Source organism: Cyprinus carpio, chromosome A20 (assembly GCF_018340385.1).
Source record: "Cyprinus carpio isolate SPL01 chromosome A20, ASM1834038v1, whole genome shotgun sequence".
In the NCBI taxonomy this organism is placed as follows: Eukaryota; Metazoa; Chordata; class Actinopteri; order Cypriniformes; family Cyprinidae; genus Cyprinus; species Cyprinus carpio.
Genome location: NC_056591.1, coordinates 11,929,651 through 11,948,787, shown reverse-complemented (window position 1 = coordinate 11,948,787; position 19,137 = coordinate 11,929,651). Strand labels below are relative to the sequence as shown.

At 39.6% G+C, this 19,137-nt stretch overlaps 1 protein-coding gene across 2 annotated transcripts in view; it reads right to left on the bottom strand.

Annotated features, from left to right (window-relative positions):
- LOC109071944 (protein jagged-2-like) overlaps window positions 1–19,137 on the bottom strand; it is a 47,777-nt gene that overhangs the window by 12,833 nt on the left and 15,807 nt on the right. The window contains exons 3-12 of one of the 2 annotated variants that reach the window (XM_042777634.1): window positions 16,498–16,552; window positions 11,344–11,601; window positions 10,404–10,464; window positions 6,691–6,821; window positions 5,980–6,099; window positions 4,732–4,845; window positions 2,880–2,993; window positions 1,236–1,349; window positions 849–895; window positions 586–762 (exon numbers count right to left, since the gene is read on the bottom strand). In XM_042777634.1, the coding sequence (XP_042633568.1) occupies window positions 586–762; window positions 849–895; window positions 1,236–1,349; window positions 2,880–2,993; window positions 4,732–4,845; window positions 5,980–6,099; window positions 6,691–6,821; window positions 10,404–10,464; window positions 11,344–11,601; window positions 16,498–16,552 (1,191 nt within the window). The remainder of the gene's footprint in view (window positions 1–585; window positions 763–848; window positions 896–1,235; window positions 1,350–2,879; window positions 2,994–4,731; window positions 4,846–5,979; window positions 6,100–6,690; window positions 6,822–10,403; window positions 10,465–11,343; window positions 11,602–16,497; window positions 16,553–19,137) is intronic. The other variant, XM_042777635.1, reaches the window with a different exon arrangement.

The following is a 19,137-nucleotide window of genomic DNA, read 5'->3' as shown; positions in this document are numbered from 1 at the left end:
TCTTTAGCCTTCCAAAAGACTTAAACTGGCTCCAGACCAGCAATAATGCCCACATGAAGAAAAAATACTTCAGCCCTCCACCCAAACCCTACTCTAGTTACCCTGGCACACCTGTGGCAGAATAGCAGGCTTGATCTGCCTTACACCAAGGCTTTAAACATACATACACACAACAAGGGGGTGCCAACCAATTTAGCGCTGCCAAACGAGATTGTGAGCAAAGTATGAATGGTGAAGTGACCATCTGTAGTACTAAATGTCACCAATTAATCAAGACTGAGCCCCTCTGTTTCCATTAAATGTTTATAAACAAACAGATGAATTCCGACTAAAACCCTAAAACAAAACAAAACACAAAACAAAACAAAACAAAACACAAAACAAAACACAAAACAAAAAACAAAACAAAACAAAACAAAACAAAACACCAAAAAAAAAAACAGAAAAGAAAACAAAACAAAAAATCTGGGCACAAAACAAAAATAAATAAAAAAAACATCATGTTGAAAAATACTGACAAAAAGTTTTCCATTAAAAAGCAGTTTTAAAATGTCTTTAATCACTATAAACAGTAAAGATTCTCACCTCACAGAGCATCCCTGCATAGTTTAGCGGACATTCACAAACAAAGCTGTCCAGAATGACATGGCAGTGGCCGCCGTTTTGACAAGGACCGCTGGCACATTTGTTCCTTGAGACTTCACAGTGCAAGCCCACAAAACCTGGAGGACACTGACAGTGGTAACCTCCATGAACCAGCTCCTGCACAGACACAAATAAAATGGCACTAAATATAAATAACAATTAATCGAGATGCTAAAGTAAACAAAGAATTGTAAAGGCTATACCTTGCATGTTGCACCATTCTGGCACTGTCCATGGCAGCCATTGAGATCTGCAGTCATGGGCAAATTAAATGAAGCGATTAATCAATGGCTAAGTGGAGTAAATCAGCACAGCAGTTAGGGACAGCTGAAGACGTGCAATTAATACAAATTAGATGAGCTTGGTAAGTGCGCTGAGGATGGAAAAGTTAGTACACTACAAATCAACACAAACGTGAGGTATAACCAATAACCCAGCATGCAACAGTAAGTAAAGCCTAAGATAAAATAAACAGTGTGCAGAACCCCACAGGATATCAAGTGTCCAAAGAGGAAACCCTGAGTGTCACTATAGTGTATGCTGTTAAAGACGGAGGAAAGGAGAGGCGAGGAGCATGAGGAGATACTGACTGATGTCACAGTTCTGTCCGGCCCATCCTTGAAAGCAGTCACAGTGATATCCACCAATCATGTTTTTGCAAGAGTGAGCATTTACACAAGGCTTCCCCATACACTCATTTGCATCTGTGAAAGTGAGGGAAAGAAAGAATTGGGAGATTTTGTAGACAATTGGTAGATTGGGAGATTAAAAGAAGGACATGTGAAGTGTAGAGTAGCAGGAGAGGAGCAGAGAAATCTGAGATCTCGTTGTGTAACCCCACCACCATTAAGCCCATTGAACAGTCTGCTGGCTTGAAACTCTAACAGTCACGACGATGCCAGTCTGCTTGACTTCCTGATCAATGACCATTACACAGCAAAAAAAAAAAAAAATTCTAAACAAACAAATCTAAGTCTTATTTGATAAAAAGTAATATTCTATTTTTAATATTCTAAATTAAAGTAATATTCTAGTTTTCTATTTGAATATGTTTTAAAATATAATTTAATTCTGTAATGCAAAGATGAATTTTCAGCTGCCATTACTCTAGTCTTCATTGTCACATGATCCTTTAGAAATCTTTTAGAAACATTTTTAAAATCTATGTTGAAAACTAACTAAAAGTTCAAAAGAACAGCATTTATTTAAAATATAAATGTTTTGTAAATGCCTTCACTGATGCTTCTGATCAAATTAACGAATACCTGCTGAATATAATACAACTATCTTAAAAAAAAAAAATCTTACTGACCTCAAACTTTTAAACAGTAGTGTATAAATATACATAAAAACATATTTAGATTTTGGAGAATATTCACTGAAAACATTTTAAATAAAATTAATAAAGAAAACCAATAGAAAATATACAAAATAAATATTTTTTTAAATGTTCTTCTTAAATATATTTGTTTAAAGGAAGTTTAAACAAGACAATAAGTACCAAGAAAAAAATCGTAAACTAAGGGTCCACTCGTATCACCCCTCCTTCTTCTCATCCCTTCACTATTAGCATACAGCAGGTGACCAATCAGTTCAGGGGGCTACGACTCTTTTGACTTAGCCATGAAAAAACTAGTGTTTATTAGGTGTTTAAATATTCATCAGGGGCCCCTAGTGAGTTGTGTTTCACTCCCCTGCACACCTGTCCTCCTGGAAACACGACTCCCCACCATGCTCAGGCCTGGCTCTTGTGAGTGAAACACAAGCTGGAGGCTAAGGTTCGAAGCGTAAGATGAGCAGCCCGACTCCTGTTCCCACCCCACGCTTGTTTACAGGTCACAATCCACTTCCTTTTTACATTCATCACTTCCCCTGACAAGCAAATTGTGAGCAAAAGGATGATAAAAACTCCTGTGGCACCTGCAATGGGCCATGTGATCTAGTTTTAGAACCAGTTCTAAGGCTGGCCCTCCTTTTTACATATGCATGTCTTACAGTCAACAAGGATAAGGTTGCCACTACAATTTCTTCATGCAGACTAATCAAATCTTGTTTTAAGTCTTGCTTTGCCTAAAACACATGCAGACTTGCAAAGTGCATGCAATTTAGATGCAAAAATGAATAATATGGCATGAGTGGATGGTCCGATGAACAGTGTGTGTATTACAAACTCAAACCTCCCGAAATGCTATAGTTCAAAACACGACTGCAATACTGGAGGATCTCAATCTTACCGATTTGACACGTCATCCCAGCCCACTGAGGAGGGCAGACACACTCAAAGCCATTTTCCAGGTCAATACATGTTCCGCCTTGCGCACACGGGCTGGAGGCACATTCATCCATGTCTGCAACATCAAAACAAAATCATGTTACGTTCCGCAGATATGAAAAACACACCTAAAATTGTGCTTTAAAATAACATGCTGAGAGACAGTTTGCATAAAAAAGCTATTACAGCCTTAACATCCCATACTATTATGGAAAGTTTTCAGTTTCATGCATATAAACATTCAAACTGGGCAACTTTACACCCAGCATGTGTGTGCAGTCTATTCACCGCCCACCACACACGCATACACTGCAGATACACATGCTAGAGAAAGGATCGGTTACATTGATTAAAAATTATTCAAAGTGGGGGAAAGCATTATGATGTATACAGTGCAATGGAAATGTTTCAACATGTCTGCTTTATGGTTTATATATTGTGACATATTCACAAAATTTAAAAGAAAATCCAACACCAAGCAGAAAACTATAGCATGTACTCAAATATCAATAAATGTGAACGGTTTTGATGATGCACTGCTTCCCTTGTCATCACAGTAGGTCCCAATTTGGTTAAATAATACAAATGATGTACAGTCACACGAGTGCAAGTATAGGGTTATTTCTCAATAGCTTCACACACATCCAGTCATATTTTTCCACATATTATTGTTTTTAACTTGTTACTCTACATAATGCGAAGCTGTGTTTATCTCTGCTTTGCATCATTCAAAAAAAATGATGCAATGATGCATTATATGTCATATAATAATATAATATAATATAATATAATATAATATAATATAATATAATATAATATAATATAATATAATATAATATAATATAATAGGTGGTTAAATGGCTATGGGGAAAGGGCAGGGAAGAGTGTCAGTGTGTCAGAGAGCAAAGGCTTTTCTTTGTGGAATACAGTAACGCGATTAATTTGATATAATCCAGGTCGCCAGATTAGCTGCTATTAGAGCACAAATCGTTACAGTTTTAATACGATCACAAAAGCACAAAGAACTGAGCAGCAGCCATTCGAAATTTGAAAGAAAACAGGAGGAAACAAAAACAAGAGAAATTCCTCCCTCCTTTTCTTCTTGCTTTAGTCTTATACATATATTGTGGTGAATGGGGTGGAGCGGGGTGTGTAAAAGGGTCAGACAGGCAAGTGAAGAGGGAAGAGGTGGGGGGGGGGTGAATGTCCAAATTCCAGCAGGGGACCCTGCTGTTGCTATGACGATGGAAATACAGCCTCATATGTGTGGTGGATGAGACTGAGGAGGTAGGATGTGGAAGGAGCGATGAAGAGTGTGAGAAATACCAAACATTAAAACACTGGGCATCCAGGAGGTGAGAAACACATTTGAAGCCGATCAAATATGAGCCCTGTGGAGCTAAAGTGGGATGTTTTGTGGAACGGGAGGGGTGGAGAAGGAAGGGTGACCCATGACACACTGTGTTCTCAATTTGTGAAGCCAAATGCTGGTTCAAAGTGCAGACAGATTATGCAAATCCCCCTGTCTCAGTGATGGGTATCACCAGACTCTAATCCGGGACCAGTAAGAGCTCAAGCTATGCTCGCCATGCGATGGGACCCCGCTGTGCAGCCAAGATCCAAGACTGGCTTCCCTTCCCATATACCTGACACATCCCAGCATGACAAGCATGACACTGGCCTCAGCATCTGGACACATGTTGGGGAGGGGACGGGTGTGTATACTCTAGTGTAGGTCTGTAACTAGGTCTCCAGACTGAACAAATTGAGCCTGGAAAAAGTCAGACAGGAAGGTGCACGAAATGTTTACGCACCTTTAGCACAAGTGGGTCCCTCCCAGCCTGGTGGACACTGGCACTCAAATCCAGTCGGGACTTCGTGACACGTTCCTCCGTTCGCACAGGGGTTGGAAACACACGCATGTTCAGCTGCAAAAACACAACAATGCTTCATAAATATAGACAGAAAAGACACTGATAAAATGCATCTAATTACCTCTATATCAATCTATACATATACATACACCCACATAAATATATAAATAAAAACATATCCATTTATCTATCCGTTCATCAAATTATAAATCAATCCATTTATTAATCTAGCCATTTATCCATCCGTCTATTCATTTAACCATTGCATTCATATATCTGTTAGTCCATTCATTTATCAGTCCATCTATCATTTTTCCATCCATGCAACTATCCATCCATCTTTCTATCAATTTATCAATCAATCTATCCATCTATTTATTTTCCATCCATTCATTCACCCATTTATCAGTCTATCCATTTTTCCATTTATCAATCCATTTATCAATTAATCCATCCCATCCATCCCAACACCACCCATTCAACCCAACATCCATCCATCGTTTTTTCTGTTCATCCACCCACCCATCCATCAATTTTTCTATTCATACATCCCTATATCCATCTTTTTTCTATTCCATCCATCTATCCATCTATTTTTCCATCTAATTATCAATCAATCTATCCATTTATCAATTAATAAATCAATCCATTTATATATCCATCTATTCATTTATCAATGCATTAATTTATCCATTTATTATTCCATCCATTTATCAATCTACCATTTTTCCATCCACGCATCCATCTATCGTCCATCCTTCTATTCATTTATCAATCAACCTACCCTCTATTTATTATCCATCCATCCCAACATCAGTCTGTCCATTTTTCCATTTATCAATTAATCCATCCATCCACCTCAACACCACCCATTCAACCCAACATCCATTTTTTCAATTTATCCACCCACATATCGTTTTTCTATTCATCCATCCATTCATCTATCATTTTTCCATTCATCCATCCATATATCCATTGGTTTTTCTATTCATCCATCATTTTTTTCTATTCACCCATTCATTCATAATTTTTTCTATTCATCCATCCATATATACATCTTTTTTCTATTTAGGTATCCATACATCCATAGGTTTTCTATTCATCCATCCATCTATACAACATCATATAATTAATTTTCCATGTACACTGTAGCTCTTTTATTTACTGAATCCTCCATCCATCTCGTACCTATCTCACAGTTCTTGCCAGAGTACCCTTCAGGACAGGCACAGTTATATTTATCCGGTTCAGAGTTCATGCAGGTCCCACCGTTGACGCAGGGATGGTGCCTGCCGCAGTAGTTCAGATCTGTAAAGACACATAAAATAATAAGGAACTGGGGTACTTCTTAAGTCAATGGGGAAAGCAATGCTAACCCTATATTCAGATTTTTTTAAGCCTGCTAACATTTGCACTTTGAATGAAAACAGTTGGCAGAAACTATTGCTGGGCTCCCAGCAGGCCTTGTAAGGCCAGGCTGTGCACATAAAAGCTGGTAAATAAATAAAGAGAACTGTAGGCACCTCTCAGCTGCTTCTCATTCCTAACCACCTTCCAGGACACACGCTGACCAAAAGATCAGATATCCGAGCACCACTCCAAATCACAACCACAATATCCAGAGTGTATTTGTGCGTGCGTTGTCACATGATGCCCAGCCTGTGCCAATACTGCAGCCAATAAACCAGCTCTATTTAAGATACTGTAATTCTATTTAACGCCACAATATAAAATTGCTACCCTGGCACCTCCGAGGCTGGATGTTCACAGGCTTAACGTATTCATTCTGATTTACTGCTGACCATTTTATGGGTCACTTCCAGGTTGACCTCCATTTTTCGAAAACTAACTAGGTCAAAACTTCAGTATCAGCATGTTGGATGCATTTAGGACCCTTACCTTTATCGCAGAGGAGGCCGCCCCAGTTCTTCTCACAAGTGCACTGCCAGGGGATGACACATGTCCCATGCAAGCAGCCGGGGAACGGCAGACACTCGTCACAGAACTGGCCCTGCCAGCCGTAGCTGCAACTGAAAAGCACATAAGGGTGTTAACACATAAAGGACTGAACCACCATGACATCTTAATGACAGACAGGAACAAACATACAGCTGCACGTCGCTGCGCTGACACCTAATCTTAGGGCAAGGCTACATTCTGGGTGACAAAGGTTAAGAACACTTTCACGACCGTGCACAGACACACTTCCCCCCTCGGGCGGTTCAGTCGCAGCTCGGGGGCGCAGAGGGAAATGCTGCAGAGGGGTTAACTAATCATTGGTTTATAGCAGCACTCCGCTATTCCAAGGCCAGTGGTGCGCTCTCTCCATCCCCACCACACCCCTAACCCAGCTGTCTTATCATTTCTGAGCAGGCTATTTTAAGACAGCTCTCCTGCAGAGGAGGTACGGCCTAACTCCAGCTGCCGAGTGGAGAGACGCTGTCTGCATATCTCGACCTCAGTGCCTCGAAGAGAGAAGACCTAACACTTATTAGCCCTATAAATAAGTACTGTGGTGGTACCATGGAACAGTGACAGAAATACTACAACAGTACTCTAAAAAACAGATTTATTAATTTACCATGGTACTGACATGGTACTCCCAGTAATATGTTTATACATTAATATTTTCATGGTAACACTTGGTTTTCAAGGGTAACACTTTACAAAAAGTTCAATTTGTTAACATCAGTTAATGCAATAGGTATCATAAACTAACAATTAACACTATATTTACAGCATTTATTAATCTTGTGTAGTGTTAATTTCTACATTTTAAATAAGACCTTTTTATATTAAACTAAACAGAATTAAAATAAATTAACAACAGGCAAAAGTAGATTTATAAATTAACCTAGATTAAAAAATGCTGCAAACAATACAATGTAACAAATCAATTTGAATATCAAAAATGTTCATATTTGACATTAAATAATATGCATATCATTATTTAAAGTTAACATGTAGAAATAACTACTACCCAAATGCTATAAATGTATTGTTTGTTAATGACTAATGCACTAAATGTTAACAAATTAAAGTTTAACTACTTTTATCAGTTTAATATTCTAACAATTAGCATTTGCATTTTTTTTTCCATTTATCTAAAGCTGATATCAATGCATTCATAAAAAAATTAATAAATAAATAAATCAGGACCACAATGCCTTACATCAGCTCACAACAACTCCAAAAGCATTAAAGGTGAAAAGCAATGGTGTTTACTAACTAAATAAAGCTAAATAAATGTGCTCTTCGAGGAGGTGGGCAAAGTGGATTTGGCCACTGCATACACACCTGGCACATTCTTGTATGCAGTGGAGGCCTTGATCCAAATCCCCTTATAACATCTCCAATGAAGTCTCTGAAATAGCCCCCCAGATCTGTGCCATAGGGGCAGGCCAGAGGCTGGATTACTTACACCAGAGCACACACAGCTTTGCGCTGCCCAGTAACAACCTTACTAGTATTGTATGAAAGAGCATGTAGGCAGTAGAGTGTGTGGGGAGAGTCTGAACCTTGCCTGTGCACGGGGGCGTTCAGCTCTGCCGAGCACTGCCAAACATAAGCTTGCTCACTAACTCAGAGAAAGAGAAAGTTGCATTGCATTTACTTTATGTGTCAGGACATGTACATTAAAACCATAAAAACACCTTAAACTTAAAACACAAGTGCATTTATGTGTCATTTTGTTTCACATTTGATTCACAGCATGGGTTTGCAGTGGCTCTACAAAGTGTTAGTAAACTTAAAGGGGTAGTTTACACACAAAAAAAATGCTGATTGGACCTAACTGTGTGGACAATTAAACAATATCTTTTTTGTGTTCTGTAGAAGAAAGTAATACAGGTTTGGAAAGATGCAAGGGTGAATAAATTGTGACAATATACATTTTTGTGGTAAACTCTGAATTATGCTAGATTTTTACAGTTACTTTTACCCAATTGTTTCTTAGGATGTATAAAAAAAAATCTGCTAAAATGGTTATTTAAAAAAAGTGCAAAAACAAACAAAATAAAATCAAAACAAACCAAATCTACTGGACTGATTTACTACACTTTTGGCAAAAATATCCCAACACTTTCTGCGCCCCACTAATACATCTTGTTAATTGTCTGTGGCAACCTCAGTCCTCTAGTCTCCACCTCCTTCCTTCCAAGGACTATCAAGATAGTGACGGCAGGGAAGCGAGTCACTGCATCCTGCAGGGGAGTGAGGCCTCCCAAATACTCAAACTCTGAAATAAAATATTGGCCTCTGTTTCCTAGCCCCGGTTCCAGAAACTATTTCTTCCAGGCCATCGAGAAACTTGGGTACTAGATGTCCTCAAGCATGTTTTTGGCCCCAGCGTCCCCTGACACGTTACTCCTGGCCTTTCTGATGTCGAGGCAGAAAATATCCATGTCCTTCTTAAACCGCTCAGGTCTCGGAAAATGTAAAGGAGGGCTCAGTAGTCATAAGGACTAGAAAACTGAAGCATGACGGGTCCTTAAGTGTCTGAATGATTTGTTGTCAAAGGATTCCAGTATGTCATCATCGTCTAGAGTGACTTCCTGGTTTAAATACATCTGGATCTATTCATTCCCTGCCCTTAGACACAGAGAGGTTGTAGGTGGCATGAGCAAAAAGGCTTTACTCATGCTAAAGACCAGGAGTTTTTTCTATGGCAAAGGAAGAAGGCAGAGCTAAGCTACAGGAAGAGAATGAGAGGAGAATGCGATGTGGGACGGCGAGGTGGATTTCACGCTGAGCTCCAACACAGGAAGCATCAGAATTTCCTGTGATAGTAAAAGCAAAATACCAACATTTGACATACTGTAATTATCATATGATGATAATGTCCAAAACACAAGGTGGGCTGGGATACTGCTTTGGGCAACTTTCCAAAAAGTCCAATTCAAATTAGATTTCAAATGTTTATAAAGAAAATGTGTGACTAGGGTGTTATGAGAGGTTGCTAAAGTCTTCAGATAGTTTATAACAACACTGCTATGTGGTTGCTACAGTGTTTTAGGTGGTAGACAGATCCAAATCAGAGGAACCCTAGATATGACTCCATTTTTTGCCAGTTGTATCATCTGCCAGATGGAAACTGTACATCGGATCACTTAAGTGTAACAGGAATTACATATTAAAGGGTGAAGGGATTCCAAACCCTTTAAAAGGATAGATTTAATTTATATATATAAACATTGATCAATGCACATACAAAGAGCTCAACCACATTTGTGTGACATGCAAGATCAAACCACACTGGTATGAATATGAATAATAGTATCAGTTTGAGGCAACATGAGGGTGAGTAACTGCAATTTTTGTGTGAACTAGCCCTTTAAGTATGAGCAACAGTAATAGTGATGCCTTAAAGTATTTCATCCCATCAAATGTTAAACGATCACAATATTTAAACACTCGAGAGAAAGTATAGCGTGATCAAAAAAGCATATTAAACAAAAACAGCTTGCACAAACAATAGCTTCAGTGCACTAATTAATTAATGGAAAGGTAAACAAATGAAAAGACCTTATCAGCATGAGCACATATGGCCCTGCTGAAATAAGGAGCCAGATTAGCCCAGCCAACCGAGCATGAAATGATGCTCAAACACTTACTTGCATTCTCCAGGCACCTTACAGCCTCCGTGAATCAGATTACAGCCCTGCTTGCAGATTGCTGTAAAAGGAGAGGGGGAGCAGAAGGGAGGAGAGGTCAGTCTTGTTTGTTTGTGTTGCCTTAAAAGTGCGACAAGATAAATTCATCATTCTCGCTGTGACAGAAGACAACTTTATGGCCCGAACACACATATACGCTTGCCCCTATTCACCCCCGTTACGCCCACCTACTCGTACCCTTGCTCATTAGGACAGTGGCTGGTGATTTACTGCCTTTCTTTAGTGGGGTACATACACACATATGCACTCACAGCATCAGAACAGAGGTGTTTAGGTTGCCTGCAGTGGTCCATTAAAGACATCAAAAACCCCAGCATCACTCAGATTAATTGAGCTAATGGAAAGTGTGACTCCAGAACTGCAGAGGCAAAAGGAGCAGGCAAAGGAGCAAAGATCACAGGGCTGTGAAAACACTGATAGCAGCAGGTCTCTTTACAGGGTGGCAAAGGGCAAGATTTAACAGGGTTTCTCTCTATACGCTTCAAGACATTAGCCAGTCCTAGTTCATCCTTCATGAAGGGCAACTTGGCTAGATATTGAGGATGCCAGATAAATCATTACCATTAAACTATTAAATTAAATTTTAGTGCAATATTGTTATTGTTAACTAAGACAACAATAATTGTTTTTGTTAACTGAAATAAAGCTGACATGAAATAAAATATAATATTAGATGAAAAATAAATGTAAAAAAAAAAAAAAAAAAAAAAAAAATTGCCTTTTCAACTAATAACTGAAATATCTACTAAAAGTACTAAAGAACTAAAATTACTAAAACTGATATAAAAAGGTAAATAAAGGTAAAACTTACCCTAAAATGAAACTTAAAAATAAAAATATACAAATTTTTCGGCTTTAACATTAAATCAATATCACTCACCTGTCCGGCAGTCCTCTCCCATCCAGCCTTCTAGACATACAATATTTCCTGATGGATCGCAGCGGTAATGTCCGAAGTAATCGTCTCTTGGCCGACACTGTTTGTTGCACTTACTCCCGTAGTAGTTCTCGTCACACCTGACCCGGATGCGGTACTCAATGTGGGCCATGATGCCGGGGTGTTGGATGGACTGCCAGTGGTCACCAGGATTCATCATGCTGGCGTGAATGTGTCGCTCAATCAAATTCTCCTCACCGTCTTAAAAAAAAAAAAAAAAAAAAAACAACAAACAAAGAGAGAAAAACATAAAATCAAATACTGTTAATAGTCTAAATGAAAAACGGTCAACAACTAACTGTTTAATTACTTTTTTTAAATTTTATATTTTAACTGATTGATTTAACGTGTCATTTTAGTCTGCTATTTGGTGCTAAAAAATAACACTTTATGATATGATATCTCAAATCAAGTGAGGAGAGGTGTGGTATTGCTTTTCTAAGTGATCAGACTTATGGTTTTTGAGTCGGCAACAATAAAATGGGCAGAAAAGGGACCCAAGCTATATCCAGAGACCAGAATATTATATAGACTTATGACTGGGTCAGTAACCATGAAGGAACCATCCAGAACGCCCTAGCAACAGCAGCAAAATGCCTTAAAATCACTCCAAACACCTTAGCAGCTGCATAAAAAACACCTTGGCATCACAGCAGTCACTTACACAAGCAAGCACCGTTCACATTTCTTGTGAGTTCTAGTCAAAGTCTAGTTCTAGTTCTAATAAAAACATTGATGTGTGGCCAGAGGGAGGGGTGCGAGTTTGACTGCTGTTACCAGGGAGATCTGGGCAAGAGCAGCAGGCACTTTCAGCTCTTAGCCCTAGCTGTCCTTGAAGGACCTGGATCCCACCCTAGTCCTGATCATCAAGCACACTGTAGGTCCACAAGGACACAGATCCTCGACACGAATCCCTCCTGCTAGTGAGAGTGGTTAGCGTTCACACTAAGAGCTCCATTTTCCCAAGCTTTCCCAGCCTCTCTGCAAAGAAAGCAATCTTTATCGCAGTGGGATCGGAGATGGCGAACAATCACAGTGGAAACGGGGGGCCTGCGATTTCCTCAGTCCCAACGTGCAGAACGCGTCCGCGTCTTTCTCTTCTAGCAAACACACATGCGGAGTGCAGACATACACATACCTTCCTCTCCATCCCCTGACAATGTCGACCGAATTAAGCAACAAAAACAGAAATAGCCCTGGGGCTTCCAGATAAAGAACAATGGAGCGAGCATTTGCTGGACCCGTTCTGCCCAATGTCTAAACACTGGGCAGTCCAGAGCTCTTCCTGCAAAGTAAACACACTGCTACCGGACTTTTCCTGCAGCCTGCAAGGCCCTACCATGCACACATACACATACGAATTGTTCTGACAAAGAATTATTTAAAGCATCTATGAAAAATGCATGTTGGCTAATTTCCTCAGTTGGAATAGAACAATGTTTCAAAGTCCAAAGATGACATGATGCATTGTGCAGGCTAAACTTTGTTCGCCACAGCGAAAGAGTGAGAGACATTTTTTTTGCCCTTAGGTTTCTGACAGACAGACAAGGAGGGGGCGTGGGGACGTGTCCAGTTTAAGAAAACAGGTGCGGCAGCTCTGAGCGTTCACACTGCATACTAAACAAGTAGTATCAAACGGCATTGGAGAGAGGAGGATGTACTGGCGCTTTTGTTGCCAAGCCTTGCGTGAGTACAGACTGCAGATAGTCGCATCAGACAGACCTTGGCAGCGTTCTCTCTCTATGACAAGATCATTAATGTCTGGCACGCCTCTATACTATGGGCTCATATGATAAATGAAGCCACGGTCTCAAACAGAGCTCTGCCAAGTCATTGAGAGCACTCCAGATCATCAAAGAGAGCTCGTCAATTTCAAAAATCTCTAATCAATGGACACTACAGCTTACAGATGGTCTGGTGAAAACTAGGAGAGTCATTGTTTTTAAAACTCTAAAGCTAAAGTCAAGGAGTTTTATGTATCCTAAATAAATTATTAAATAATACCTTCAGATGTTTTCAATAATTTGACAAAATTACATTTAGATTGCAAATGAGGCACAATACTAAATATTGTGCTCTAGTGATATTTATCTTGATCTCTCAGTTTTCTTCACACATCTAATATTTCATCTAAGCAGGTCATCTATGCATGTAAGCAGGTTTCCAAGTGTTTATGTGACTATCATATAACATCATCATCATCATACAACAAAAAAAGCAATAAAAAAAAAAAAACATACAAAAAAAAAAAACACCGAAGCCTAAACAAAAACTAAAATTAAAACAAAAACCAAAACCAAAACCAAAACAAACAAACAAAAACAAAAACACCAAACAAAACAAAGCACACACACAAAACAGTTTTAGTCCGTCTGGTCAATTTAGCTCAAGCACTGATTAAACAAAACCAGACACCTGCACTGCATTTCTCTGAAGTCACGCTCAACGTACTCCTGACGAGCAAACTCCACAAAGAAGAGATCTACAAGACACTTGACTCACTGGAGTGAGCCAAACAAGCGTCCTCTGGGCCACTGTTTTAGGCTGAAGTGCATGCAAAGATGAAAACGAAAAACAGGACGTCAAGCAGAGAGAGAGTGTTTGCATTTGGAGTTACAGACTGGGATATACAGTGATTCTACAGATCACATCCGCAGATCAAAGCCAGGCTCCCCCTCGGTCTCTCCCGTTTTACCAGAATTCACCTTTCTTTTGCATACGTCGAATTCCTCCGCCTGACCCTTTCCCACTGACAATTCCTCAAGCCAGACAAAGGCGGCGGGAGAAAACAGGAAACAGCTGTGGAATCATGGTGCCCATGTTGTTTCCCCAAGATCCTTACATTTCGGATCCTTACAAAAAATGAATCATGGGTCTTGTAATTTTCATTAAAAAAAAATTAAGGTGATAATTAAAAATAATGTGTAGATTTCATTAAAGAAATTGTGATTCAGTGTTGTATAGAAAATAATGAGGACCTTTTACTAATAAAACCAAGAGATGTGTTTTCCTCATTTTTTTAAACGAAACTTAAGCATTTTTGGTAACTGAATAAACTAAAAAAATAAACTAAAAAAAAAAAAAAATAAGGAAAGAAGGCTACCTATTAATTTTAATAGAATTAGCTCAATCTTGACAATTTTATTTTAGAAATGATTGTTAGTTCCCAGCATGCTTTGCATATATGGAGAGTACATTTTGAAATTAAATGCTATTTAATGTTTTTGAGTGAATGGAAGCATTTATTAATGTTTAATGTGCAGTTATGTTTGACATTTGAAAGAGTTTCTGTTACACTGAAGTTTCCATTACACAGTGCAATCATTACCATAGTGCAGAAGAGTAGAGTTCAAGTTCAAGTTCAAGTCTGCTTTATTGTCAATTTCCACATGTACAGTACATACATACAGAGAATCGAAATTGCGTTACTCTCAGTCTCCGGTGCATACAGATAACATTAACATTAAAGCCTAAAAAAATAAGACTAGATCAAATATAAAATGTAGATACAATTATACAATAATGGATTTATAAAAAAAAAAAAAAAAAAAAAAAAAAAAAAAAAAAAAAAAAAGACATATAAAAGACATATAATAAAAAATACAAGTTAAAAATAAAGTTAAATAAAGCAGCGCAAGGTAAATGACAGATATAGTGCAAATCAATGAAGTGAACAACAGTGCAGTTAAAAGATTTTTAGTGCAAAAAAAAAAAAAATCACTTATTAAAAATAATCTTAAGTCTGATTAAAGTGACAAGTGACAAGTGACCAAGAGCAGTTATTTAACTGACTGATGAGGTAGTTCCATGCCGAATGAGGTAGTAGTGAGCGGTGAGTGAGCAGACCAATGCTGCACAAGTGACTCGTGCATGTCATCATATAATTAGTGTGTGTGTGTGTGTGTGTGTGTGGGGGGGGGGGGGGGGGGGGGGTTCATAGTTCAGTGGTGCCTGGGGAAGAAGAGGGGAGGGGGGGCAGGTTCGGGAGGGAGTTCAGCTTCCTGACAGCCTGGTGGATGAAGCTGTCCTTCAGTCTGCTGGTCCTGGCCTGGAGACTCCGCAGTCTCCTCCCTGATGGTAGCAGGCTGAAGAAGCTGTGTGATGGGTGAGTGGGATCACCTGTGATGCAGAGGGCTTTGCGGGTGAGACGTGTTCCATAAATGTCCTGGAGGGAGGGTAGAGAGACACCAATGATCTTCTCAGCTGCTCTCACTATGCGTTGTAGAGTCTTTCGGCAGGACGCGTTGCAGGCGCCATACCACACAGTGATGCAGCTCGTCAGGATGCTCTCGATGGTTGCCTCTGTAGAATGTGTACATGATGGGGGGTGGGGCTCTGGCTCTCCTCAGTTTGCGGAGGAAGTAGAAAGTAGGAAGTAGAGCTTATGGTTATGGATACTACTCCTCTAAGGCATTAAGCCTTGTTTAATGAGCAGTAGCTTTGCTAGTGCTAGTGCAGCACTTTTCAGTATTTCTCAAGTATTTTCCTACTTGAGCTCTTTAAAATATATAAAATAACTCAAAGTCAAATACAAACAGACCTCACTCAAAAATCACAGACTTTTGAGATTCAACTTAAAATAAATGAGCACATTTCACTAATTAGATTACATTCGTTGTCTCATAGATTAATATATTTAGGAGATTTCACATGATTTATTCAGGTAGATTCCATAAAAAAAAAATAAAAAAAAATAAAGTCTGAAAAACTACTCAAAAAATGTATGTGTAATATTGTTACCTTAATTTTTTTTAAGTAAATAGCTTGTTCCATTTTTTACAGTGTACCTACATGAAAACTTTTACACTTAATCCTCACAACAAAATCCTTAAATAACCCCATACGTGTCCAGTAAAACCCTGACACACCCCAACGAATTCCCCCGCACTAAAATTACATCTTGTCAGCGGGGCAGCTTTAACGCTTTCATCTTATTGTCAAGGATCAGACTCGGTCTCCACATATGAAGACATCCTCTAAAGCTCAAAACTATAGACTAACAACTCTCAACAGCCATTATGAGCATCAAACCCAACCCAGAAAGACTACAGCAGCCTGCAGCAGTAAACCATACAGCGGTTACAGAGGAATACTCACCGTCCTGAGTGGAGTTATCCCAGTCCCAGGCTTCCAGGATGAGTGTGTAGGATCGCTGAGGGAGAAAGAGAAAGAATATCATTATGAGATGAAATATTAAAATGCTATTGAAGAAAGCACAACAAGTGTCCATGATATTCTGATCCCTAGATATGGGTCAGGTACATCCTCCAAATAGAAACCAAATATATAGACCTGTTTTATAATGAAAAAATAATAATAATAATGATAAAAACTCAAGAAAGGAATAGCATGCCTCCTCTAAACAAAATCTGAGGTGGCAGAAATTGTGCCAGACAATTTATGTAGTTTTAATGCGCTTTGGATCAAAAGCGTCTGCTAAATGTTAAATGTAATACAGAGCATAAGAGGTTTATTCAAATCCCTAACCTCAAGTATGAGCAACAGAAATAGTGATGTTTGTCTTAGCAAACAGCATTAATGAAATGACAGAGACGCTAAAGCTCCATTACAGTCCTCTCTCATGACAGCGGGCAGCATTTATAAGAGTTGAGTTACGATACACACGACATGGCCGGAGGGAGAGATTTTCAGCCACACCTTGGATGTTCAGACTAAATCTGGAAACATTCTTGATGCTCCTCTGATATCTGAGTCTATCTACTAACATGTTGCTTATAGTCCCTACCTGACCAGGTCAAATTATCAACTTTCACGAAGTCAAAAACGGGCCACTGAAGCAGGGCATCTTCAAATGAGGAAAAGAATCATTTAATTGACGTGTTTCCTTTAGAGATGAGTTTATTCAGAACATGTCCTCACTCCTGACCTTATTCAACTTCACTGAGCCTCCTGAAAAGACATATTTTCTTTCTCTAATTTTGTGGAGAATAAAAGTCAATCTGTTAACTGCATGTGCTAACCGCTAGACTTACATCTCCAGCTATAAACCTAGTGGCAAGTGTTAAAGCCCATTCACACCAAGACCAATAACCATAAAGATAACTATAACGATAACTATATTAGCCTCCAGACAACAGCACAATAAAACGATGCTGATTATAAGCACATGCTGCAGTTATATCATCTGCCACTTTAAATGCTTGAGCTCTTTAAAGTCAGGTGGATTCTGATTGGTTGTTAATGTTTTTATTGCTCATTAGCTGGAAAAAAAATCTTTATAGATATAGTTTCATTATAGTTTTTGTCCTTGGTGTGAACGGCCCTTTAGCAAGTTAACACTGGCAAGGGTCTTCCCACAGTCAGTATCATCCCAGTGTACATTTGCTTGCTAGAAATTCCCAGGATGCACTGTGAAAATCAGTACTGGATGTTCACTTCATCAACTTTTTAGTAGCTTTAACTTAGATGTATGCTCAACAAAATTGTTGAAAAATTGTAGTCCAGATGTAGTCTCAATAATTTGTATACATGCTGGCCAAACCGAGCAATAAATGCAATATCTAGGTCGGTTAGTCTGACTTCACAAAAAACAGAATAATGCATTTTATTTTTAAAAGACTGATTACTGCTTTAGTTCGACTGAAATCAAACTTTTAAAGTGCACACACAGAGTGAGTCGATGTGTTAGATTTACTCATGCATCTTGTTCATCTCCAGAGGTGGAGTGAGAGGGGCAGAGCCAGAAGGCGTGGTTGGAGAGGTTGGGGGCTGGTCTGGTGGATGCAGTCAGGGATTAGCAGCAGCACCAGGTCTGTCTGGATGGGTTGGAGTGGGTGGGCCACATATCCATGCAGACGTACAACAGATGTGTCTTAAAAAGGTGGATTATTTGACATGAACGTGGATCATCCCACGACATGCTGCAGGGCTTCTGACCTCTCTGCCCATCCCCCAACATGCGGACGGCCACTGTGAGAGAGCGTATTAGTGGGGTCTTGTGGTAGCGAGCATCTGCGTGGCTGCGAAATGCATGTGTTTATCAGCGCACGCTTATCTGTACGTGCGTATTTGGTCCAAATCTCCATCAGTAAATGAATATGCTGGATTGATCCGGTTGGCCGCGCACATGCGGTCATGCGTACCCAAGGAGAAAGGTCAGAATGTCAGGGTGTGTGCATGGGAGAGGGAAAGAGACACGGTAGCATGGGGACGGTCCTGTTCCCACACACTCGGTATCTGATTAGCTGGATTAAGTGACAGCTGCCCAAATGGCTAGATGTGGATCAAGACTAGTGGGGGAGGTGACCAGTGAACCAGTGAACAAAGACCTCCATCTAAAACCCATCACTGCAAGACACCATCAACCTAAGTCTCGTGACACTCCGAGAACATTCCTCCGGCCACACACACACACAAACACTCTGACCCCTAGAAGTGGCCCAACATGCAACAGCGACACAAATGCACCCAAACAAACCCCCTTGGATATGCGTGTTGCCATTTCACCACAAGTAATTCTTCCTTCCTTATTTTTGATGATAGCAAGGATATTTATAGAGGGCTGTGAACAAGCCAACACATAATGCCTGGCTAGGACATACTTAGGCAGGTTTGTATCAGAAGCAAACCTTCGGCCGACTGCATACTTGCATTACGTACTGCAGTCATGTTTGGACGTTAAGCCTGTAAACACCATGAGAGTGTGTGTAAGTAAGTGGGTGGCTAACAGGGTGGTAGTGGAGGGAGCCACAGGTGCAAGTTCCCACAGTCAGTGGA